Source organism: Momordica charantia (genome assembly GCF_013281855.1).
Source record: "Momordica charantia cultivar OHB3-1 chromosome 2 unlocalized genomic scaffold, Mcharantia_2.0 BLBB01000002.1, whole genome shotgun sequence".
Classification (NCBI taxonomy): Eukaryota; Viridiplantae; Streptophyta; class Magnoliopsida; order Cucurbitales; family Cucurbitaceae; genus Momordica; species Momordica charantia.
Window position 1 is genome coordinate 2627445 of NW_028275160.1, and position 26490 is coordinate 2653934.

At 34.9% G+C, this 26490-nt stretch overlaps 3 protein-coding genes and 1 long non-coding RNA gene across 4 annotated transcripts; 1 reads left to right on the forward strand and 3 right to left on the reverse strand.

Moving 5' to 3' along the window:
- Positions 1 to 549: 549 nt before the first annotated feature.
- LOC111011057 (homeobox-leucine zipper protein REVOLUTA) lies at positions 550 to 6818 on the reverse strand. The gene is made up of 18 exons (XM_022284671.2): positions 6029 to 6818; positions 5521 to 5680; positions 5089 to 5174; positions 4896 to 4986; positions 4697 to 4792; positions 4509 to 4622; positions 4340 to 4423; positions 4075 to 4230; positions 3907 to 3981; positions 3437 to 3543; positions 3144 to 3327; positions 2870 to 3058; positions 2426 to 2506; positions 2203 to 2337; positions 1600 to 1934; positions 1283 to 1388; positions 1033 to 1182; positions 550 to 939 (listed from the first exon to the last, which is right to left on the reverse strand). The coding sequence occupies exons 1-18, from the start codon at positions 6259 to 6261 to the stop codon at positions 790 to 792; spliced, it is 2532 nt and encodes an 843-aa protein (XP_022140363.1). The 5' UTR covers positions 6262 to 6818; the 3' UTR covers positions 550 to 789.
- Positions 1207 to 2023, forward strand: LOC148212651 (uncharacterized). The gene is made up of 2 exons (XR_015789256.1): positions 1207 to 1471; positions 1547 to 2023. It is a non-coding gene; the product is annotated as an uncharacterized LOC148212651 (long non-coding RNA).
- An 8010-nt stretch (positions 6819 to 14828) lies between the features above and the next one.
- Positions 14829 to 17591, reverse strand: DRB2 (dsRNA-binding protein 2). The gene is made up of 3 exons (XM_022285106.2): positions 17090 to 17591; positions 15858 to 16077; positions 14829 to 15711 (listed from the first exon to the last, which is right to left on the reverse strand). Exons 1-3 carry the CDS (start codon positions 17333 to 17335, stop codon positions 14909 to 14911), a joined length of 1269 nt encoding a protein of 422 aa, XP_022140798.1. The 5' UTR covers positions 17336 to 17591; the 3' UTR covers positions 14829 to 14908.
- Positions 17592 to 25284: 7693 nt separating this feature from the next.
- Positions 25285 to 26273, reverse strand: LOC111011233 (protein S40-4). The gene has a single exon (XM_022284931.2). The coding sequence runs from the start codon at positions 26093 to 26095 to the stop codon at positions 25589 to 25591; it is 507 nt and encodes a 168-aa protein (XP_022140623.1). The 5' UTR covers positions 26096 to 26273; the 3' UTR covers positions 25285 to 25588.
- Positions 26274 to 26490: the final 217 nt, after the last annotated feature.

The following is a 26490-nucleotide window of genomic DNA, read 5'->3' on the forward strand; positions in this document are numbered from 1 at the left end:
AATCCATAAACTTTAAAAATATTTAACATGTCCTAGAACATTAAGAGTGTATCCACACAAAAGTGAAAGTTTACAGATGTATTATCCGTTAATAAACTTTTTAAATCTTAGGAATTTGTTAAACATCAACCTAAAAGTTTAGGTCTAGACATGTAATTTAACCTATGATATGCAATATAATGTTTGAAAACTTAAAGATCATTTCTTATTGTTGAAAGACAATGATGAATCCTTGAAAAATAAAAGTCAACCAAACAAAAGAAAAGGTTACTCATTCCCTTCCCACCAACACCATATCCAAAGCACAATCTTAGTTGGAAGCAGAACGTTGGGAACTTTCGGTGGCCACAACTTTGGCGAATCGATTCAGCTCTCAAAATAGAAATATTCCAATTGATTTGGTCAATTTCCTATTAATGCAGTCAATTCTGCCGGTTGGAAAATTGAATTTTTGAGCCATTTCAACCTCATAATTTAGCTATTCAAAGGCTATAATTTAAAAATGTTATGATATAACTTTAACAATATAAGAGTTGATGGAAGACGAGAGAAAAAATCATAGCCTGAAGCTTCAAAACTGTCTCCTTAATGGGTCATGTATTTGTATCTAATGGGCTGGCCAATATTTACATCAATCAAAATGGCATAAAAAGAACAGAATGAGATGAAAGCAATTAATTAACAATTTAATTAAATTACTTTTGCGACATCAAAACAAACATCTTCCACTTCACCTTCATTCCTCCTGTTCCAATGGTGAGGACTAGGAGCCATTGGCAAAAAGCTCAATCAAACAAAAGACCAGTTTATGAAGGAGAAGGCAAGGCAATGGACTGTTGTCTCGTCTGCCTCGAGGACTTTCCATGCAACGGCTTGTTCGTACGAAACGTGACGCCCCATTGTCGATGCGCAGATTCCTCCAGGCAAGTATGCAAATCCCTGATCATAAAGATAGACACAGTCAATAAACCAAGCATTTGGAACATACTTGAACCAACAGCATCTTGATGCAACATGTGAAAATCAAACTACCTGCTGCATTAACTTGGGGAAATCCGAACACAAAGCTTTGCGGCCCGACTCATCGAAAATCTTATCCAGTGTGATGTCTTGTAAGGCTACTAGAGTTGTCTCCAACATGTCAAGTCCGGATTGGTTTGCAAACATGAAAACTGGCAGCGACTGCTACCAGCAAAACCAGGAAAAAAAAAATCTCTATTTAGTTCCTGTACTGTTGATCCTACTTACTGTTAAATATGTTTTTATACACTAGTCAACGTACCTTCAATGAACAACATAATATTGCATCCTGATGATCCCAGAGATTCTTCAACAGGGAATCACTTTCCATGGAATCTGACCTGATCAACTCCGCTCCCAATTGGAAACTGAAACAAGGTAGATGAATAAAATTACCACAGCATTATCTGTATACGGGCAACGAAAACGAAACAATGTTCTAACTATGAAGGTTTGATCTAGCTTCATTACATCCTCGTATGCTTTACCTCCTCACTTTTTCTTATTCTAATGAGTTATGCCGTAGAAACCAAATGAAAGCATGCATTGAAGGAACGAGAAATTGTGATCACAAGATACCTATAGCTCTTGCATATCCAATGTGCTAGAGTAAGAGCTTCTGGAGAACCAGGAGAGAGCTTTGGGCCTAGCGCTGGGCTGCACCCAGATGGAGATATGGCCATGGCAACTCTCTGTACTGAGGAAATGACGCTCCGTACATACTGGTGTGCCATGTTCGCTACATTATCCTGCATGCTGCTTTCAAAAGGAAACTGGAACGCGATAGTTAACACTGATCTAGGGCTATGACTTGACGATACATCTCCAGCACTGTTGCTTGTTCCAGAGCCCACTTCAAGACTCGATGTTAGATCAAGGGTTCGTTGAGTAGTCAATGTACCTTTAGCATCATTCTGTTCATCAAGAAATCATCAGGTTGTAGGGTATCATCTTTATGAACATAAGAGCACATTCAGTGAAAGATGAATTTCAAACATGCCGATATCCATTTCCTAAAAATATGCTCTATATGCCGACAATCATGTCCTAGTCAAACCTAAGTAAAAATCCAGGATGGAAATAACGGTGTCCATAGAATTCAAATTATAGTTACGACTAGAAGTTTGCTGCTGATGAAGACGAAGGAGTAATGCAAATTCAAGTGAAACAACGTTACTCAACTGTTTTGGAATCCAATGGGATGATTCGAAAGCCAGAAGGCAGCAATGGGGCATCGTCTGGAAACATCTCGTCGATTGGAGCAAAAATGAGTTCTGAACAGGCTCCAACAGCATTCTCATCGATTCCACTACAAATCTGCCACAAAAGCAAGTTATTATTTAGCCAGACAAGACAACGAGGCATCCAAAACAATTCTGAGTAAGAAAATGAAATAGCCAATGACCTGAAGGAGATGAATGTCCCTTGACACAAAAGCATCTTCTTGCACCATAGGATGTCCTTCAAGTCGAATTACTTCAAGCAACTGGAATACAACATAATCAGCAACAAAACTTGTGTTTTATGTGGCCCATCACAATAGAAACATATGTCCAAGAAAAATAAGTGTCGTTTTCGACATGGGGATAATTTCCATGTAGTTGCTTAGGACCATTTACCATAAATGTGACATGAATTGAGTTATACATTTGGATTGTCTTATAAAATAATACATTTGCTTACTTCGGATGAACATTAATATTGATACTAAACTTTTATTATAATACTGATTTTGAAAACTAGAGTTGGAGGAGAATTAATTGCATCATATTACTCCATGGCAATATCATATCTAGCTCACCAACAGGCAACAATAGATGACTAGAAACAGATGCCATTAAAAACAAACCTCTTCATGTTCTATCGTGTGGCCAAGTGGCATGATGATTTGACTACCAGTAAACCTTGTGGGTCTCATCCCTGGATATGCATATGAATTAGCTTTAAGGGTTGCTGCAGAGTATGCATCAATGTTGAAATCAGCCCACTCCGAGCGATGTTCTCTCAAGAAACGAACTAGAACAGCAGGAGGAACATTCTAGCAAGGAAAAGGAAAGGATGAATAAAATCATTCGTCTATTGAGTCTAATCAAAATGATGAGAAAAGGCTAACAGTAACTTACTTGGAGTAGCATGGAAGCCTTTGCACAAAGAACTCCCCCAGGATACGTTAAGGAGTTAGCAGGGTTAGATGTTGTGCCCAAGTTTTTCGTAGAATTCACAGCGAGTACCACGTCCTCAGCACCATCGCAATTAATCAATGACCATCCATTGTCATTAAATCCATTCACTGCATCATTAAAGCCCCTAAAAGAAGATAATGCACATATGAACTAACATACACATACAGAAACGAGGGAGCATAAGACAATCTTTCAAATTTTCAATACTTAAAAGAGAAATAGTATGTAGATACCTGCTCAATCTTTGGCTAAAAGTTCGCAGAACAGCAGGTTGCCTGCCCAAACCATATACCACTTCACCACTCGTCTCCTGAGCTATTTGCCTAACGTAGCGCAGTGCCTTTGCAAAGACAAATATATGTTCAATTATTATTTAAAATTCACGTACATGAATTTTAAGAAAGAAATTTGCTCCAGCAATTCAGATATTCCACCTAGCAGGAATCTATTTTGTAGCAAAAAGGATACCCTGTAGAACACCTAATAGGTAACTGGGTTATCATTTGTATACTCTAATATTTACTTAATGGTATCTTAAGTAATCAACGTAAGTGAAAAGGCCTTATTGCTTCTAGAAAATCACATTTCAGCATGAGAATGTGTACGAAACAAGCTCCAGTTGGTATATAACAAATTTTCCTGGAATAAAAACTAAAACTTCTCAATAAATCCCCAATACATGAGGAAGGAAAAGTTCTCTTACTGCTATAGTCATCTTCTGAGCCACTACTTTTGATGATTCATAAAGTGGTCGCAGCACCTCAGGAACATTCCATGCCTAAGATATAAGCATAAGAGGAGCAATGTTACAATTCAGGAATCAAGGTTTTCCAGAGCTAAAAAAGCTATATGGGAGAGGTGCAAGACAAACCTCAAGATTTAGGTGATCTACTATATGTATGATGGACCCACCACCCTCACATGGTCGAATCAGATAGCCACTTGGGAGCATCTCAGCTCTCACAAACTGAGCAGCAGCAGTTGCACTAGGACCAGCCCCAGAACCAGAGAGAGATCTCTCGCAAACCTGAAAATATGGAGGGCGAAGAAAAACAACAGTCAGATTGTAAACAAATATTTCATTGCTGGTGGATAAAATGAATATGTCATGTGCACAAGTAAAAAAACATGCTTACCACAAGGCTGCCGTTTTCCAAAGTTATCGTGTATCTTAGAGTCCAAAAATCACATGCAGGAGCAAGGGTAGTCGGAGCATATACCTAAAGCAGAACTGACTCCCTTTACTACTATTCTCAATGAGACCATTACTAAAAGATGCCATGAAAGTGAACGGGACCATTTTACCTGTGTGTAAACAAGTTCAATTGTCCCACCATTTCCAGCTGGAAACATGGTAAAAACCTCAAGGCTCCGACAATCGCGAAACCAAGATGGACGATCTTTAAGGATCTCTGCAATCTGTAGAAAACCTTATTGTAAATATTCCTTTTGCAGAGTCATGACTATTTTTCCACTGACGTCACCACTCTTACCTTTGAAGGCTCCAAACTAACAAGACCACAGGCTCTTGCTGCCACTCCGCCACAACTTTGTGAAATGGCAAAGATCCCAACAGAATCCGGACCAGGCTGTGGTAGTAAATTATAATTCAATTTAGATGTGTTAGATCAGAACAATAGAAGGTAACTTAAAAAGCAGCAAAAACTAATGAATAAAAGAAAATGTCAAAACCTTCATCCCAGGCATCTGGACCCAATCAACAGCAGTTCCTGTAGCTTTTGAAAGGAACTCTGCCAAGGTCTCCTCTGCAATTGAGAGGAGTCTGCCAAGCACATGGAAGGTACGTAAGGCATAGAAAGCAAACATAATGTTTATTCAAAGGTCAGGGAAAAAGATCAGATCAGTAATTGGTTTAGAAGAATACCCAGCTGGGTTAGTAGCATCTCTTCGGGAGGTTTGAGGAGTGGTGACCACAGAATCGCAACTTGCATCAGTGGTTGCGGTGGGCACCTGCAACATCGACAAAAATAATAAGATCATAAATCACCAAATAAGGTAACAGTAAGCTAATAGAAATTCTTCTGCACCAAAATAGCTAGCCAACTTTCTACATAATTAAACAATTTTACCACCTCGCCCAGTATAACAAAATACTTTCATAAATGTGCCAACATAAACTAAATGTCAAACCATATATGGTTAATTTAGGAAAGAAAATGGGGTGCAGTCGCTAAGCATGTCACTGTTAATATAAACAAAAGAAAAGACTCCACTTTAACAAGTATAAACTTTTAGGATATCTGTAAAAACGTACAAGTAAAACTTGCAGATGTATGGATGGAACAATCATGCTTACCGTTTGCAACTGCTGCCGCATATACCCATTTTCACACACCAACTGCGACACTTGTTTCTGCAGCCGATCATTCTCCTCCATCAACAACTTATTCATAGCATTCAATTTCCTGTTCACTGTTTGCAGCCGAGAAGCCTCCTTCCTCTGCTTCTCCCTACACCTGCATGCCCAAACACCATTACCATTCCGCATCCCATAACAGAAAAAACTTTAAAGCGAAAAAATCAGAAACACCTCCGCCACAAAATAACTATTTATGTACGGTAAAAAACAAAAACTTCGTAACCATTTGTAAAGTTACATTGTTCACGGGTTAAGAGAATAACAGTTCTTTAATACTGTTGCCAAACGCGGCCTGAGTCTAGCTATTTGAGACCTTAGCAATTGCAGGAAAAATGAAGAATTTCTGACATAAAATCAGATGAAGAGGAGATGGAGAGTAGAAATACGAAGTAAATCAAAGTAGTATGATAAAAATATCGACGGCGCCGGAGGCTTGTGCAAGTACCTTCGATTCTGGAACCAAACTTTGATCTGCTTGGGCTCTATGTTGGAAAGAATTGGGCACTCCCGAATCAGCTGCTGCCTCCGAAGAGAACTTGGCTTCGGGCACTCAGCATAGACTCGCTCAAGAGCCTCGACCTGCTCTGCTGTATACCGAACGTACTTTCCAGTACTGTCGAGATGCCTGGTTATGCTCCCACTACTACTCTCTCTGTGATGAGCTATAGCCATGGCCATTTTTCCCAAAAACCCACAACGCAGATTCTAATATCCCGGAGTAAAAGAGCCGAAAGAGCTCGGTGGGTTCGATTACAGAGGAAGTAGCAATCTGAATTCTGAAGCAGGGTGGAAGCGGAAATGCCCAAGCCCAAATGGGGTAGCAAAATTAAGCCTAGAATACAGACAACGCGGCTCGAAATCAAAAGCCTATTGGTTCTGAACAAGAAATTGGAGAGTAGACAAATTGTTCAAGTGAAGTATTCCTCTGTTTTGTCATGCCACACACCATCAGAATGAAAAAAAATAAAATCCAAGAGAAAAGAAAAGCAATTCATGCCTCATTCAATGTCCTTCTGCTCCCAGGAAACATTTCAGAAGCATCTAATGGAGTAAAAGACAAATGGGTCCTGTGGTGAGAAGCAGGGGAGACCGTGTAAGAAACATGAGAGACCGTTAAAGGAAAAATGGAGAGAATGGCGTGCCCTAATGATAATCAACGTCAAAGAAGGAGAAGGAGAAGGAGAAGGAGAATGAGAAGGAGAAGGGTGATCTGAACCAGAGGCAGTGAGAATAAAAGAGAAGGGGAAACAGAGAGCGCACGAATATCGACAAAACTTGCCAGTGCGAGTACTCTTTTCAATTTTCTTTTTTTTTTTTCTTTTTAATTTTTAATTTTTGGTTCTGTTAGAAAATCAGAATATTTTAAGGGATTTGATTTTTGTAAGTGATTTCGGCGCATTTACGTCGCTGTCCCTTGTGTGGAGCTGAAATGACATCTTAGGCCATTACATTTACGACTTGTCGGTTTAATACCCTTCTCTTCTCTTGGGCACGCGTTTTCCACCCCCAAACCGCTCCTCCTCTCTACTTACTTTTCTATACTCGGATAACAAAATAATAAATTAGTCCCAAGTTTTAATTTCGTTTTTTTTTCTGATTTTTATTTGGTTTAAATTTAGTTCACATTGTTCCTATACAATTTTATCTCAATTGATATATTTTTTTCAAGTACTAATTTTCTATTTGGATAAGAGTATAAGTTGAGGGTATAAATATTTATGATTGAATAAAAAATAAAAGAAAATAGATAGGTAAAACACAATTTAACGATGACTTATGAAATTTAATCAAACCATAAGAACCAAATTATAATTAAACTTAAACATATAGACCAAATTAAACTTTTATAATTTTATAGACTAATTAATATCCTATTTAAAATATAGGACGAAATTTATAATTTAACAGCCATTCTCCTCCGTAAGCCAATCTTCGACCCTTCTCAAATAACATATTGTATTACTTTTTCTTTTTTGTTTTTTTTTCAAAGCTCCTAGTCTAATTTTTAAATTATTATCGTTTCGTGGAATTACCTTTTAAGTTTTCTTACTGTGAAAATAATTTATTTATTTGTTTTCTATTTACAAATTTGAGTCTTGAACTTCTAACGTTATATTTATTTAATTTATATATTTTAAAATGTTTATAACAAATAATTTGAAAAATTGTGTTTTATATGGTCTAAATAATTTTAAAAGTGTTCAATTTTATATCAAGTTAATAAGTTTTTACTACAACTCCATTAATTTAATAATTACATTGCGATGTTATTGAAGAACTGATTATATGATAGATTGATTTCGAAGGAATTAAACTACTTTGTAGATGAGTTTTATAATAAATGTCTACTCGATAGTAAATATAAATTTTCAAAGTGTACTGACTAAATAGTCACAATTAAATTAAATTTTAGATTTTGGTTGAATACAAATATTTATTAATTAAACTCACTGAGTAATTGACTGTAATTACGTAACCTAATATAAGTAAAAACAGGTAAAGTGATTTTGTCAGTTCAAATTTATTATTCCAATTAACAGCTTTGAATTGGTTAATCGAATAAAAAATATATATATAATAATTACTTAAGTCGGTTGAACGAACAATAATTCCCATACGCATAATGATCAAAGTTGGTTCAATTTGTTTGGTTATCCAGCCAAACAAAATTCTAATTTTAATTATTTTCAATTTTTCTAAAATATAAAACTATTTATCATTGTAGAGGTCAAAAGAAATTTACATAAATAATACAAAATAAAATATAATTCGAGGGCAAATATACATGTGATATCTCTGGAGAGATTTCATGAATAATTTGAGTGAAGAGACCTTATAACACAGATGTCAACCAATAGTTCAATCTGAAGGGTCAACTTATCGACCAATTAAAAATTGAGCAACCGCCATTCAACTGTCCATTTACCAAACGTGTGTTATAACCGATCAACTGTCTCAACTGCACAACACTTATAAAATACCAGTTATAATTCTATCTTTTAAGTACGTGTAAATTTGATTGTAAATATTACATCAAATAGATTAACCTGAAACTAACTTACATTAGTGGTCACTATTATTTTTTAGGTTTTATCTTACCTCCCAAATATGATCGTACAAACATATTTTTAAATAAAGCAAAATTTTAAACTTTATTATAAAGATTTTAATTTCTATCAAAACTATACTATATTCGAACCTACAATTTTTTAAAATATATGTTAGATTTATGTATAGAGTGATTTTTCTTCTATTTTTTAAGATAGGGAAAATTCTGAAGTTTTAAATACTTGTAATAAATTATAATTATAATTATAAAAATATTATTTATTTTTTCATCAACAAAATTAACATGCTAAATATTCATTAAAAAAACACCCTCTAGTAAGAGATCAATGGGTGTTTGAGAGTGATTTTGGCCATGTCAAAATTACCATCGTCATTGTCAAAATCACTCTCCTTCCTATTGATCATATTTCGTATAGTATAAAATTGATTTTATGAAAGCTCAAAATCACTTTAAATTCACTTAGATGATGATTTTAGAAAATCAATTATACTTAAATTTATTTTTTTCAAAAACACTAATTCTACAATCACTACCAAACACACCTTTAAAGTAAGATAAGTGAGGTTGACAACGACATGGCCAAAATCACTCCCAAATATTCACTCTAAAACACATTCTAAGGATGTATTTGGGAGTGATTTTAACACCGCTATACTAATGCCAAAATCACTACTATTTTAAAATAACATGTTTGCAATATCCAAAATCACTTTAAATGATTCTCGTCAATCACTTGGGGTGAAATAGTTATTGTTCTAAATGTCAAATTTGTCTTTCTATTTCATCTTATTTTCACCTTAGAATTTGAGATTTTTATTATTTCTAAAACTTTTGTCATTCTCTAACTTTATTTATCTTTAATTTTGTTTGTTATCTCTAAGTTTTATCTAAACTTTTTGTAATCTCTTTAAACTTTGGGTATGTATATGCAAGAAAATGATCGAGGTCAAACCTGGTCAAGGTCGAACTCGAAACTTGTCTAAACAGGAACGCTAAAGGAAGACCTACACAAGAGGACGAAATCTCCAATGCTCTAGTCGATAAATAGCTCGGACTTAATATCAGGTTCGAGGAGAATTTTAATACTTGGTGTAGAAATGAGGTCCTCTATTTATAGGTATAGGATCCGATAGACCTCACAACCGACGATTACTCTTGTCGAACATTAGATCGAGCTCGTTAGATTCGACAAATCGAACCCGAGCAGATCGAACATTTGAGAAACAATACTCAAGGTGATTTGGCTAAGTGCTCCACCTCTGAAGGTTCGAGGTGGACCTGTCGAAAAGGTCACTCCAACGTGGACGTATCATTATCGTCCTCGTGGTGTGACATTTTTACTCCCCAAACAAGTTCTAAAATTTTTGTCTCTCACAAATTTCTATTTATAACTTTTTTTTTTTGTCTAAAACTTTTATAAACTTCAAATATTTATAATTCAAAATCACTTGAAAAATTATGTAACCAAAAAATAGGATAGTTATATAAAAAATCACTTATCATTACATTCCTCTTACTAAAATCACTAATTCTAAAATTATTCCCAAACTAAGGGTAAAAGAAATAATAAAAAACAATGGAAAAAAAGAACAACTTCTAGAAACCTAAGTTGAAGCTACTACCTCATTGGATGTGTCAAAATGTGACAACACCACCTTAGACTTGGAGTCCACTTTATTTTATTTTTTTTTTCTTTCGGTTTTAAATCTCCAAACTTTATCTGCAAAATCCCGAAATTAAAAAGAAAAATTTTGAAAAGAAGAATAAGAATATTCTTAAATCTTAGGGGTAGTAAGTTGTAAAAGTAAAAGGCAGGGGTGGGAGTGGCAAAATGGAGAATCTTGGGGACATCAAGGACAAATCCCAAACACAATAAAGACGAAAATATGTGCAGTTTGAAGGCGGTTTCATAATTCCAGACCAACATTCCTTATATTTTTTTTTTAAATCATAAAAATAAAAGGCGAAAATGGTCCACAATCTCAAATCTTCATTTATTTCTTTATTTCTTTTATATGGGAATAAATTAATAGGAAGAAGTGACATGAATAAAAACTTAATGGGTTGCCATATTTTTTTCACCCCCCCTTTTGGCACGCGCAAAAAGTAACCTCACGTGCTCCCCACTTCTCCCAATTAAGAATTAACCACCTCTCTTTTACATTTCCCATTTCTTTAATCCCATTCTCCTCCTTTCAAATTTCATCTCATTTACTTCCTAATTAATCTTCCAAATATAGCATAAAGTAACAATTAAAAGAAAACCCATATTTGAATTGCTGGTATATCTAAAATTTTAAAAGAGGGGGACAACAGGGCAAACAAAGAGAGATTAAAAGCACTAATAAGTATATTTATTTGACTCGTTGTTTCTTTTTTTTTTTTTTATAAAAATAAATAATTTATTTAAAGCCAATCAAGGAGTGTGTAGCACAAAAAAGTTAGGGGTCACAGAGTTTTATACTAACAAATGGAGTATTTTAGAAATCTTTAGGGAAAAGGAGATGTGTGACTTTAGATTAAAAGTGGTCATCAACATTAGGAATTATATTAATGGAGTAAAACCAAGCTTGAGGACAAAAAAGAGAGAGAATTTTGACTTTTTCTCCAAGATGGAAAGGAAAAAAAAAAAAAAAGCAATTATGTGAGTGTGTATTTTTGAACAGTGAGGAAAAAAAGGAAAGCATGCATCCAATTCCAAGGGGGGCTGCATTGCATTACAAGCAACATGGGAGAAGTCGGATTTGTGTATTAATTATTTATTGATTTTACGCTTCAGGTTGGGATTAATCTTTTTGCTACAATCATTGTGTGTATTTTAGTCATCATAATCTTTTTTTTTTTTTTTCCTTTTTTTAATCCTTGTCATGTGGTTGTAATGGATTATCCCTTAAAGTTCAAACTACTACGATATTAATGTTCGAGAGCTCACTTTACCATATCATGCACAAAAAATTTTTTTTTCTTTAGTACAACACCTTGAAGAAATACATGTCAATTAGCGTTGAGCTATGTTCATGTTGTAAAAAATTTTATTAGTGAGAATAATTTTGAGAAATCTTATTCTTAGTTTCTTTGTCGTCAATTTTGTTGGATTTGGGCAAAATGGATTAGGGGAATGAAGGGGGAGATGATGGAAAAGAAGAAAGTCAAATGGGGTATATTTTTCCTTTACAAAACTTTAGGTGATGGGATTAACATTCCTCCACTTTGTCCCCCTCCTCCTCCTATATTCCTCCCTTCATCTTTTTTTATCTTTTGTATGCTTTTTTTCTGTTTCAATAATGAAAAGAGAAAAAAAAAAACATATAATATATATAATATAAGAGGAGAGAGAGAGATGGTGGAGGGGTTCCATCTCCTTTTGGGAGAGAAGGCATTGCTTTTGTCATAGGAAAGGAATAATAGTGGGAGTGGGCCGATGGGGGCCCAATTGGGGGAGAGGTGGGCCCAATATGTCTGCACAAACAAATTAAATTGGTTGCGTAATACAATAGAATGGACTGTGGAGGGGTGGTGCCGTGGCATTGCTTTGAGGAGTTGGTGTCCTTCAAGTGGAGACCTGGCCCCACTCCTCTAACTTTGCTTCTTTGCCACACTTGATCATCTTTTTTCTTCCCTTTTTTTTTCCTTCTATGGCTCTATAAAGAAATTGCCAATTGGTATCATATTCATATGGGTCTTTTTTAGGCTCTATTGTTTTCACCATAAAAGGTAAAAATCAATACCCAAATGCAAATGGATAGAGATGGGAGAGTTAGGTCATTGGTGGTTAGGGGTATTGCTCAACCAAATTAAACAAACCCATTCTCATTTAGCTCTCCATCCTACATATTCTTGCCCTTTACCTTTTCCCCTCAATTTTAACACCACGTTCTTTCTCTTTTTCTCCGACCCCTTTCTCTTTTCTTCCTTGTTAAGTTGAGACGTGATGGATATTTTTCAATACTCAAACAAGGAATCAGTGTGAGATAACTTTTGGGAGCAATGTTTTTAACGAGGAAGTCAAAACATGTTTTTTCTATCCTAATTACATTCCTAAGTATGAGCTTTGAATGACTTTTGAAATAAGTGTTTAATATAGAACAATGTATTGTGAAACTTACTTATCTTCTTTTATATTAACACACAACAAATTGAAATTATTCTTTCAATGCAATTAAAAAGCTACCTATTATGGTAGGGGAAAAAAAGACTTTATCTGCAAGGAATTCATACTCCCGTCCCTTTATTTATCTATTTTCCTTTAATTGAAAATGATTTAGAGACGAAAATAGAGAAAAAAACAAAGACCGAACAACCATTTTGGATGTTGCCTCACCTGATTAACACTCTGGCAGTGGCAACCTCAGCAGATTTTTCCATTTAGTTAATATAATTCAAAGCAGCAATCTTTTACAGTTTTACTGTTAAGTTTGGAAAAAAGTAGAATTTCTTTTAAAAGAATCCAAAGGATATTAGCCGCAGCCGGCCACTAAAAAATCTCCCATTGCTCTGCATTTTAAACACGTTGGTAAAAGGAAAAAAAAATGGCTGTTTGAAAATTTTATCTTATTGGTAAGGCATGGCAATTGCAATCGGCATGTCTTCAACAATAGTACAAAAAGGGTATTTCGTGTCAAATTTTTTTCCACCGAATTTGATATGACACTTGAAATTTGAAATCCCATTTTCTTGATTCATGTATTGGCTCTATATTCCCATCGTGTGGGTCACAGTTAGGCTATTTATTACTATTCGCTTTATTGTTTTGCTTTTTAATACTGATTTTAATGACAAATTATATGAATGATTAAGTTGATAGTTTAAAGTTTTTGGAGTTAATGTCAGGTTTATGAAGTATATCACAAAAACAAATTTCAAAAGTCCAGGGAAAAATGCTTGCGTCATTAAACTTAATGAATTATTGATTGAATGGTTAAGTTATTTAATATATCTTTATTACGGTAGGAAGATTTGAACTTTCGCTCATAACATAGTTAGACAATTTATTTAATAATTAAACAAAACTAAAAAGAAAAAGAGAGAGAAAAAGCAAACCGAAACAAAATCTATCAATTTGGGGCCTATTGGTTTTCTCCTCTGCTTAATTATTTTCTATACCTTACAATATAATATAAAGTCTGATTTATGACTCTGTTTTAACAATTATTTTTTTACATAAAGACCCTATCAATTTAGTTAAAATCCCAAAATTTCATATATCTTCTATTTGTCATCTTTCTACCCTTAAAAATATATTTCTCACATTTTCATGTTTGAAAATCTACTCCTATATTACTATCACAGTGTTCTGCTGCCTCCTTTATTTTATTCTCAGTCCTCTTCTCCTACAATTAGTTGGGAAGAAAAAAAAATGAGAGCTACAGAGAAAAAGTGATACAATGATATCCAATCAAAACGCAAATAAAAGAATAAATTGAGAAGAAAACATAAAAAAACAAAAACTGGTAAAACATGATCATAGCCCACTAAAACGAGGTCAATATTCAAGGATTTGAATATTTACAATTATGATTTGGAGGGTGAAATAATTGTGTTTTTCTCTTCTGGGATGGAAAATGAAAATCCATATGCCTAATTCCTGTCACACCACTCGCTCTCTTCTTCAAGACAACTTTCGACCATTTTTTTGACTTCTTCTTCGTCATATTATCGATCATTACGACAGAATACGTCTAAAGAATATGCAAATCTTGACCTTATTTTCTGACAGTCCAATCATCCATTAATCTGTTTCATTGTATTTCCTGGTTGATTCCATGATTTTGTATTTTCTAATAATTAATATTTTGTGTTTAAGGAATTAAAGACCCTTTGTTCTGCGTCTTCTACACACCCAATAGAAGAATCTAAAGATGGAGAAGAGATGAAGAAACAATATAAAATTGAAAATAATTTACCTGGAAGATATGGAGCCCAATCCACTTATCATTTTCAACAATTCTAATCCGTGCCTCAGTTTTGTAAACCTGCAATACCAAGGGGATTGAGATCTTGTGAATTGATGACTCAAAAATCTTTTGGTAAATGGCAAAAGATGCAGGACTTCACACTTAGCATTACTGCCGTTGTAGAGCCGATTGCAAGGAAATTTTGCTCACTCGTTTACCTCGGAGCTAACTATTGGTCATATATGGCAAAGGCAAAACTGTCGAGACATAAAAAAGGAGACTAAAATAAAAGCATTAGTCTAATAACATAAGATGATTTGAGATTGTCACAGTATATAGTATATCCAATGAACTTGACAGTCTATTGAATTTTGAGTTGTTTCAGATTCTGAACTGTTTCGGTCTCGTCCAAATTGATTGCATTTGTGTTCTGAGTTTCCTGTGCTTGATTAGAAGATGCTGCGAGTGAGACTGGGGCGGAAGCGGAAGTAGCTGAATGATCTGATGCTTTCAGGGTATCAGCAGAATCCTCTGTTGCAATGGTTGGAGGATCTTCTTTAAGGACAGTGAGTGAATCTCCTTTGTGAAGAGCAGGGAGTTCTTTTCTCGTAAATGGTGGAGGAGTTGCAAAAACTGGAATAGCTTGCCTAATCAAAACCGGTGGGGCCATTCGAATGGGTGGGGCAGCTCGCATCTGTGAGGGTACCTTGGGTGGTTGTGGGAATGGCGGTGCAGAGTAAACAGGCACAGCAGTCCTTATAGTCACAGGTGGTACGATTCCCCGACAGGGCATCCTATAATGTCGAATTGGAACATAAGGAACTGCTCCTGGTGCAGGGAACTTCTGAGGATGACTCCCACATGCTGTAGGAGGCTGTGATGGTAGCGCAGGGCTGTTGTTTTCTGTTGGTGGTAGTCTGCTTCGAGGAACCGGCTTTTTGCAAATGAAAGGAAGAATTTTCGATGTGGTTGCAGGGGGAGGTTGTGGACTAGCTGCCCTTGGACTTTGAAATGAAAGCTTTTTTGGGAATGGCATTGGAGCATTCGGGTTAGTCCTGAACATCTTCTCCATTAAACGATAATTCAATAATGCCCGAGCTATCACAACTTGCTCCGGGTCATCACTGCTTTCAGCTTCTGATGAACTCGCCGCTTCTTTTGCCACTGGATAGAGAAAACAGGGTTACTACGTTATCCACGTGCTTAAGGACAGTTAAGATATACTAATGAGCACCCGATGTCAACGTCTTCTTTCAAATACATTATGGACTTATATTTTTCAGAAACAAAAATTAGAAAAATAAACTCACATTGTTTTAAAGATGACCAAGCTGCCAAGGCTGCATTCTTCTCTGCCTGCTTTTTGTTCTTGGCAGGTTCCCCAGTGAAGGTGATTCCAGCCAATTCTATCGACCCAGTAAAAACAGGCAGATGGCCAAGTCCCGACCGGACTGTTGTGTACTGCGGCAATGGAGCCCCGACTCTTTGGGCAATTTCCTGCAAGAGGTTCTTGTAAACCCCTGTCTCATCCTGACCATTATGATGTTGTTTAGTCACTAAACCAAAAATTCTGATCTAGCGTTCAGAAAAAAGACCAACAATTTGCCTATATTACATGTATGAAAGTACATTTTGGAAGCAAAGATATACAGCAAGAGAGCAAGACAAAACTACTCTCTGCAGAATCGGTATCATAGATATACTTCGACAGCCCTCAGTTTGTATACTGTTTGACAAGCTCGAGCCATGTTCTTGCCAAAAGAAGAACAAAATAGCCACTTGGACAAGTTAAGAATTAACTTCTTCATTTACTTCCACTCTAATTTTCAGTAATTTAAGCTGCAAAACTAAAATTTCGGCAACTGAGTACCCTGCATCAAGCAAATTTAATATCACCAACCATCCCCCTAAAGAAACCCGTACGCAACTGGTCCAGCAGTGATATCGATAACGACAAAACAAACCCAGTTATCCAGCGATCTTAAGGGCTTCCGTCAGAAAGTTTCCTAAAATATCCTCTGTTCATCGAATTTAAGGCTACGGTCGTCGGCTTCGTCAGAAAAAAGCAACTGCGTTGGGAATCTGCTGAGCCATTAAAGGAAAGGTATAATAAAAGGAAAGATGGTAAGGGTACTAATGTAATTTCGCTCCCAGACCAGAACAAATTATCTTCATCGCCGACTCCATTCCGGCCGATAGAGGTCGCAAGCCGAAACGTTCAGGCGATCACCGCCGCATACTGTGAACTCGATACTACAGGATTGAAGACTATCAACTTATGCAGCGCACAATAGCGAAATTCCAATCAGATTTTGGACAGCGATCACAGGTTTAAAGATTGTCTAGGGAAACGAGAAAGGGAACTCAAGAGGAAAAAATCAAAGTAATGCGAAGTTCTACGACGCATCTAGATTCAAGTACGCAATAGCGATTGATCATTGAGGAAAAATGATGAAGACGACAACGAGAGCGAAATCAAGCAAACAGTAGCAACAATAGCGGCGGGAATTGAATTGTAAAGATGAATGGCGAGAATACGCACCAGGATCCGAGCGGCGAGCGAGTGCGAAGGGCCGCGATTAGCGAGGGAATTGAGAGCAACCTCGGCCGCGGAGTGTTCAGCCTGACGGAGAGTGGCGCAATGGTTAGGGCTTTCGAAGATCTCGCCGTTAAAGTTAACGGAGGCCTTGAACCTCGGAGCATGGTCAGGGCCTTCCCTAACAGAGGAATAAGAAGGAAGATTGAAGCAACTCCTCTGGGCCAACTCTTGGAGCTGGTTCTTGTACATTTCGCCGCCGATTTCAGCCGCTCAATTTCCTACTCGTCTCTACTGACGGTGGCCGGAAGAAGGAAGAAGGAAAAGGACCGCCGCAGTGGTGGCCGGAGAGTTGAAGGATGTCATGGGCCAGAGAGAGACTGAAGTAAATTTGTGAGTAATTGGTAATTGGAATTTCATTTTAGAGAAAGTTGCGATTGGGAATTTATTGTTGCTCTGAGTCAACTGAAGCTTCACCTGCATGGGATTGGGGATTTGATCTTTTCTGAGATAAAATTAATATTCATTTTAATCAACTAAATACTAATCAATGCTTGACTAATTATCTTGTTTATTATAATTAAGGCTCTATAATTAATGATTTTTAAACGTTCTTTTTAATATTTCCAACAAAATGTATTAAATGCAAGGATCCTAGGGACCTTTTAATTTGTTTATCTCATGTGCACCAAAGATTTATAAATAAGACGATGTTATTTTAGAAGCTAGAAATTCACTATCGAGAAATATTACTTATAAACATGGTTTTGGAAAAAAAAATAAAATGAAACTATAGAGTTAGATGGTCATCAGTGAAATGTTAGCTTTATGGCACTTCGGTGATCAAATTAGAAAAAAGTAAGAGCAAATGAAAAGTAACTCGGGTGTGAATTTAGTCTTCCATTGGAGGGTGGGCTCTCCTTATATAATTGTGTATGGTTGGAGGTTCATTACCCATGATCCATGTTTGTCGTATATTCTAGATGCTTTGATAATAGATATGTAAATGCAAGCTTCATAGATGGTGAGAGACTAAGCAGGACAATGGGACCATGTTTGTCACGTCGTCCAGACGCTTTTGCGTGGTGGATGTCTGCTTGCAAGCTTCGTAGAATGGTTGGATAGTGTGAGGGCAACGAGTTCGCGACACAGCTAATGGGCAATGAGCGATTTCTCTGAGTCTTTGAAAGGATATCTTGTCGTCTCGTCGGATATGACATACTCTTATTTTGATGAGGTTAGGATATAGTATGGTTGAAAAATTATTTAAGTCTGGAGTAGTTTCCACTCTATATCAGATTCGCAAGGGGTCTTATAGTTGAGGGTATAGGAAAGATTTTATCATCTAAAATTAAATCTATCGACATCTATTAAATATTTGTTAATTTTTGAATTAAGGAACTACATTATTACTTTAAAATTATAAAAGAATTAATTTACATTTTATATGATGTTATGTTGATACCTCCCCCACTACCTCATATATATATATATATATATATATATATATATATATACTACATCATATCTCTAAGCCATGAATAATGGATGAATAATCAATCTTCAATCTCACCTCATATTACACCAACGAGTGAAGTTGAAGACACACATAATCATTTTATTAAGCTTTCTTTAATTGATATTAGATAACTATATTTATGTTTTTACCTAAAACAATTTAAATGAGACTTATTGGATGAAACCAATAATGTTGCTACTTAGAAAGAAATAAATTTTATTGAGTTTTTTTTTTCTTTTGTGGTATTTTAAATTAGAAAATGCAATTAAAAATAAAAAGATTCAATTTTGAAGCAGTGGTTTTGGAGGAGCCATCATTTGGGGTTGGTGACCCAATAACCAAAACAAAGAAATAGAGTGGGAAAATTAATAATGAGACCATCAAATATTACACTTATCATAATAAGTCAAAATGACAACAATCACGATCATACATTGGTCAAAGACTCGAAATAATCTTGGACCTCCAACACTCTATTACCAAATTACCCACAATATTCCGACCACTTGTTTAAAAAATAATCATTCAATAGGGGGTAATTATGGAAATAACTTTAAATAAATGCGAAGCAAAACAAAACTTTATTTCAAAATTAATGAAATTGTTGACCAACTGAATTGACGAAAATGACACTGTGGAGTTAATTTGTATGAATAATATAAGTTATGGAAATGAGGTTTCCCTCATTTATTGTCATCCAAAGCATTGAATGGAATTTGGTAAATAATAAAAATAAAAAACAAGAAAAGTTATATATAAGATATCTAGAATTGTAATGCATTCACATTGGATGCCTTTGGGAAATAATATATGGTGTTGGGTATGTAAGCATTGGAATATTTAAAGATGGATTAAATTGGGTGCAACCATTTCACATGTGGATTGTCAAAAAGGATAGAAATGAAAGGAGTGGAGACAAAGGTAATAACTTGTGACCAAAAGAGGGACAAACAAAAAGGAAACTCACGCATATTATTCAACTTTTAAATCATAGCTTAATTGATAGATATACTTCATTTTAGGTCAAACTCCACCCTCTTTTCTTTTAATATTGTTTTGTATTTACTCAATTAAAGTCTCAATTATTATAGTTAAAAGAAATTAATATTGGGATCCTAGCTTTCTTTTCCTTTTTTCTTTTTTCAAAATATAACATTACAGTCGTAAAGCTTTGGATTTAAAATTAATACATCAATGGTTGAGTTGCATTCATGTTCGCATCAAGTTATTGAGATAGTTCTTTGTGAGTGTATTTTTTCTTCAAAAATAATTTTTTTGTTTTGTTTTTTTAATACCGTCAAAGTTTCACATTAACTAGATAAGAGAAATTTCATGGTATATAAATGAAGACAACATTTTCATTTGTATGGAAGAGGGTGTATCATGTCCAAATCCTTATAAAAACTCTTAAAATCATGCTAATGGAGACAAAAGAGAACTCTTAGATTCGTCAATAGTCTTCCATGATCCCATCAATAGACGAATCCTTCTCGGGTATCAAGAAAATAAGTATCATTTTATCCAAGCGCGTCAATAGAGAGTTTAGCCATAAAGGTAGGAGTGTGCTAAAAAGTGCATTGAAATTCTATATCAAGCTCCGGCTCCCCCCTGAAAAGGCTCCAAAAATTTGCGGTCTCTTTTCTTGATCTTGTATTTGACAATCCACAACCCCAATCGGAAAAGCGCGACAGCAAAGGTAGCGACACTGAATAGCATTCTTTGGTGAGGAGATTATAATCTTGATTCAAATATATAACATTCAAAATCTCTAGCTATTTCATTAGATCTTACCATAAAACTTACGACTTTTTTACCTTTGTTTGCTCTAATCGATTCAACCACCACGTCGTCTCCTTCTTGTGCTCCATCTAGCTCTAGCGGCCTACTTTCAAAAATCACTCATGACGGATAAGAGATGTCCACAACATGAGCTTTTTTATTACCTGGCTTTCGGGTCCCTGTAGTACTGGACTAAGGTTCCATACATTAATCTATGGTAAGAACTTAAAACTATGTGACATACTTTTATACAATATAATAATCATGCATCATCAAAATATATTATTTAACTATTACATTGTCAGTCATATATAATTAAATAATTAGAACAAATTTGACTGGGAAATTTCCTATTTTATGAAATTGAAGAGCATTTACTCAAGTGGAGATATTGAGGTGTACTTTTTTTTCTTTAAAAAAGTGCAAAATATTAAAAGAGAAATTTGGGTGGGAGACAAGAAGCCAATGGTTGAAATATTTTTTAAATTTGGAGCGGTTTACAAATATGGCTTTTTAAAACTTTTAATAGGTCTTTATTTAAGTTAATAATTTTATAAATGTTCGATTTTGTGTTTGACTAGTGCTTTTAGTTAGTTGACATTTTCTAAAAAATCACAAATTTGCTAAATACAAAATTGAAAGTTTTAAATCTATTACATAAAACCAATTCAATTCAATTTTATGTTTAATAAATTCATTTAATTTTTAAAATATGAAACATGTTATGTACCTATTAGATATAAAATTGGAAGTTCAAGAACATATTTGACATATTTAAAATTCAAAAATCCACCAAAAATCAAATAGATACTTTTTGTGTTTCAAAGTTTAGGGATCTATTCAACAGTTTAGAAAATAAATTAATATCAAATCAAATGAAAGACTAAGCGAAACACGACTGTCAGATATACTACCCATTTAACGTTAGCAATTTCTGATGATTTCTGTAGTTGAGGGATGGCAGCAAATAATTCATTGGGCCTGTTGATGCGAAAGAGCGAAAGGGAATATTTTCAGCCCAAAAGAAAGCTATTTGGGCCAATATGTGACAGGCCCACGCCTTCAAACCCCAGAGGCTAGAGCTACTCCGATTTAACCCTCATCGGTCAAAATAAAATGCAATTAATTACTTAAATTATAGAAAAGATAAACAGTTATTTCTTTTTAAAAATAAATTAAACAGAGTTAAGGTATAAACTATAAAGTAGTAAATTTGATGTTGGAGGATGAATCACGAGATTCCACATGTCAAAGTAAGTGTTGCTAACGTGTCAAGTTGAATACCTTAGACATATCCAAGCCAACCAATGGCTCAACATCAGAGTCCAATGAACGAGTTCGGTCAGTTTGAAGCTAACAGTCAATCGTTGGCACAACCGCTAAACTCTTCATTATTACGTTTATTAAATTATCTGTAATATTCGTGTAGATTTGTAGAGTGATTGAGTGTAGATTTATAGGTGTTTCATTTCCACCACCAAACACCTATAAATATCTAAGTTCACTCCTCCTAATCGTAATACTTTGAATTGAGACCGACAAGAACAGGGAGTACTTACCTCTATTTGTATGTTGTTTCTGTTTCTTCACAATTTCCAAGAGCAATTAGATTTTTACTGAAACATTTGATATAGTTAAATAATAAGCTCAGGTAAATATAATAAGTTTTCAGTTAAACGATTCTTTGGGAAGATATGAAAAAAGTGGTTACATATGAAGTTCTTTTTAATCCAAAACGATGGCGAGAGGTTCAAATAGAGACACATACAATCAGATTGAATTATGAATATTTACAAGTGTGAAATGATTTTTGACTTGAATGGTAAAATTCAATGGAAGGGAAATTATTATGGTTTTAGTATTCATGAGGTCCACTTGAATGTTAGCTATATATTAGAAGGGAATTATTGAAAGAATGTGACAGATAATTGAAATATAATTCACCATATTGTTTATTGAAATATAATCCTTGTTGTGATTGATGGCCTTTAGGTGGGGGAAAGGGCCATTTTTTGTTTAGGCAGTTTCTCCATCCCACAGAAGATAAAGCTTTGGCCTTTCAGTTTTGGGGTTTTCTCATGTACCAATTATATTTATTCTACTTGGGTTTCAACACACCTCTCCTCTATCCAATCTTCTCAAGATTGCTTTCCTCTTAATTCTCTTTTTCATTTTTGTTCAAATCTTTGTAGCTCTTCCAATAATCAACTTTCTTTCTTTTGGGTGTTAGGTTCACAATCCAATAATTCATCTTAGTTATTAGTTTTATAAAGCCATACTTTACACTACTATGAATTTAAGGCTAAAGAATATCAACTAATTGATGTTTTTTACACTTTAACCATGTCCTCTTTTGAAAAACGTAAATATTGCTATTTTAGAGGATGAAAAAGAATATAAAATAAGAGAGAAAGAAATTGGATAAACGAGAAAAGTAGCCCTAACTAGAGTGTTTGAGACTTTGGGGAGTAGCAAAAATGGAGATCAATGTCTCACCAATTTTCCAAAATCCTCACCTTTTCAACCCATTTAATTAAGTAGGAAATTCAGAAAATCAAATTTAATGGTGGTAACAATGTACTTCCTTGCCAATGGTTAAAACTAGTTTCATTCCATTTTCATCCTAATTGTAAATTTTAGTCATTAACTTTTTAAATATGACCATTTTATTTCCCAGCATAACCTTCACATTAATTTTTTAACGGGTGAATAAAGTACGGCAACATGAGTATTGATATTGATGATATCGACTTTTGGACAAGTATCATGTAGGTGTATCATGCAAGTTCCACGTATGTCTTTACCTTCAAGCTCTAGTTAAATCTATGCACATAAATATGGTGCTCTACTAAGGGCATTTTGATAAACTAAGTTATAACTTGGATAGGTGCGATAGAGTATGGAGCACTTGAATTTTTCTAAATATATATATATATATATATATTTGTTTCTTTTAAATGGAGGGAGGGAGAAAGACACACGCACTGAGGACTTGGGCCGACTAACAATCTGATGTTGCCTCTTACGCTACAAAGATGTACCTTCATCCAGTGTGCTTGGCCCTAGACTTAGTCCGATTGGATTCTCTTCCACCTTTCTTGGTTGTTGATCATGAATGTACTCTAAACCATGTGTTTGCGTAGGGATTTGATACGACATCAAATGTACTTCATAATCGATACGATGATGTGGGCATGTATTGAAGTCACATAAGTTAAGATTTTTTAATATTTTAATTGTAGAGGACAATCAAATAAAATTTAATAACTAATGTTAAAATAGACACGTTAAAAGATGAGGGAAAATTGATTGAAAAAGAAAAAAGGCATAAATGTAATTCAAACATTATAATTATTTATATTATTTGGTGCATTTAAAATCTTTTACTAAAGACAAATATTAAATCTGACTTGCATTGGTTTGGAGGTCGAAAAATGAAAAATATATATATAGTCAAGTGAATCCTTCACGAACAAATACTACGTGTGCCAATAACATTTCAGGTGCACCATACCACCGGAATTGGATAAAACTTTGGTCCCACTCGGTGGCCCCACCAATACAATAAAATAGCGCCTCATGGTCCAAATTTACCCACCAGTTGCTTTCTGGCCAATGTTAATTATTTTATGACCATATTACCCGTTTTCGTTTTGGGCCCAGAAATTGGAGACTGTTTTTGTAAATTATTATTTATAAATATGGCCACTCCAAGTTGGATTTAAATTTTTCTTTCCTTTCTTTTTCTAATTAAATTAGAGTCTAGATCCTTCTTTTTAACTTTTTTGAATTTTTTAGTAAATTGGAAGAATAAGAGTTTGAATCTTCAAACTCGAGAAGCTTAGTAGACCTAGATGCTAGTTAGCACTGAAATATTGACCTTTAACTTTTCAGCTATGTCTATTTAACCTTTATACTTGATTTTTTCAAAGAGTTTTATGAAATTTTAAGGTTGTAAATACGCCGTTAACAAGTCTATAAATTTTCAAAAAAAAATTTTGCCCAATAAATCTATGTAGTAATTATGCCTCTTGCATGAAAGGTTCAAAATGGAAATGCAAGTTTGAAATGGAGTAAACTTCAATGGATTACAGACATGAAATTTAAAGTTGTGGGGGCATGTTGGTTTTTTTTAGTGCATGGGGGTTAAGTAGATAAAGCTGCATCAAAGTTTAGCAACTAAACATATAATCATGTGTGTTTAGAATGATATGAAAAAAAATATTTTTTTAAATAGAATTACTTTTTCTAGGGACATTAAAAAAATCATTAATTTAGAATCTCTTAAGTATAATTAAAGTGATTAGAAATAACTAAAAATACTATTTAAAAAATCTACATATTTGATAAAAACATTATAACATTTCCACAAATTAAGTTTCTTTTTGTTGAGTATAATAATTGGGATGAGAGATTTAAATTAATGATTTTTTAATCATAGTTGAACTAAGTTCATGTTAATAAAAATTAGGTTATTTTAAAACTATATATGGACACTCTATAAATGATTATTAAAAAAGTTATTATTATTATTATTATTATTATTGAGTGATTGAGTGATTGAGATTCTTATAATTTAGTCTGTTGAAATATAAATATAATTACTTGTAAAAAATTATCAAAAAAATTATTTAAATAAAAAATATGCTAAACTCGACTCGACCTAAAAAAAATATTCGAGGCTAGCTACCTAAATCTTCCCCACCAATATGTCATAAAATAACATAAAAAGAAATAAAAAAAAAAAGTCCAAAGCAAATCAATCATTTACCGAAGGACCCACGTATTTCCATTTTTCTTGGCATAAAGTATCACACCCTCCTCTATGACCTACTCGATTACGTTACGTCCAGAGAAACAGAGAAGAAGAGGAATTAATACTTATGTCGAAAATAAAAAAAAATAAAGAAAAAGATAAATATTTATTTGCATATAATAACATAATTTATATGCTACAACCATAAAAATGGAACATAAGTTCGCAGAGGGCTACTCACCAGTAACGTCAATATGGCCACCGTGAAAAATTAAATCAAAAACCCCAAAAATCCGAAAAAAAAAAAAAACATGAATTAGAAGACGATCCGGAGGCGGAAGCGGAACCCTTCCCAGTTCCCAGTACAGAAGAATATTTACGTCCTAAGACTACATGTCGTCAGTTCTGATGCGCGTGTCGTCGTTTTCTTTTTTAAAAATAAAATTTGTTCTCAGTCCTGGAACCCAGTTTTTTCCCATATTGCATTTCTCACCCTACTCAGATCTCTCCCTTTCAACGTCCTCCCGATTCCTTCGTGCACCGAAAAAGATGCCATCCTCGTCCTCGCCAAAAACTCGTGCGGCGGCACTCTCATTCCATCCTCACTATCCCCATCTCCCTCCGAATCCTCATCGTATTCCCACCTACTTTTCTCTCTGTACTCCTCCTTCAGAATCTTCGACCAATCCGGAATATTCACCGGCAACGACGAAGCACCACCACCGCGCGCGCCTCCCCAATCCCCCGACTCCACCGATCGTTTCGGCGACGGTTTCTTCGAGATTCGCGCTCCCGGAGCCACGGATCTCCGCATCTCCGGCGATTTCGAACTCGCCGAGTTGTAGATGTCAGATTCGCTGAGTTCAAACGACGAGTCGGAAGCGAACGAGTGGTGGAGGTGGCCGCCGGGGAGGAACCGATAGTTGGAGCGGCCGTAACAGCTTTTTCCGGTCGCCATGGAGATCAATCAAGATTATGTATGTTATAGAGCAACGTCGTACGTTTGGCTATTTTAAAGAAATTTTTTAATAGCGAAAAAGATCGTTCGATCGATTGGATTTTCGCAGGTTTCTCTAATCTGAGGAGAATTTTGTTGATTTAGGGTTGATTTTGTTAAGCTCTTTTTATAAAGCTTTGGGATGGGGAAGGGGTTACATACTGATGAAATGGATAAGGCTTTATTCACTATGCAGTTGTAAGTATGAATTTACCGAAAACACCCTGCGATTTTCATGGAAATGACACGTCGGATAATTCAATTATCCACTCAAAACGCTCGCATTTCTGGAGCGTGGATTCAATGCATCCGCACCCATAATAGCCGTGGAGGACGGTTCGTCGGTATCAACCGAC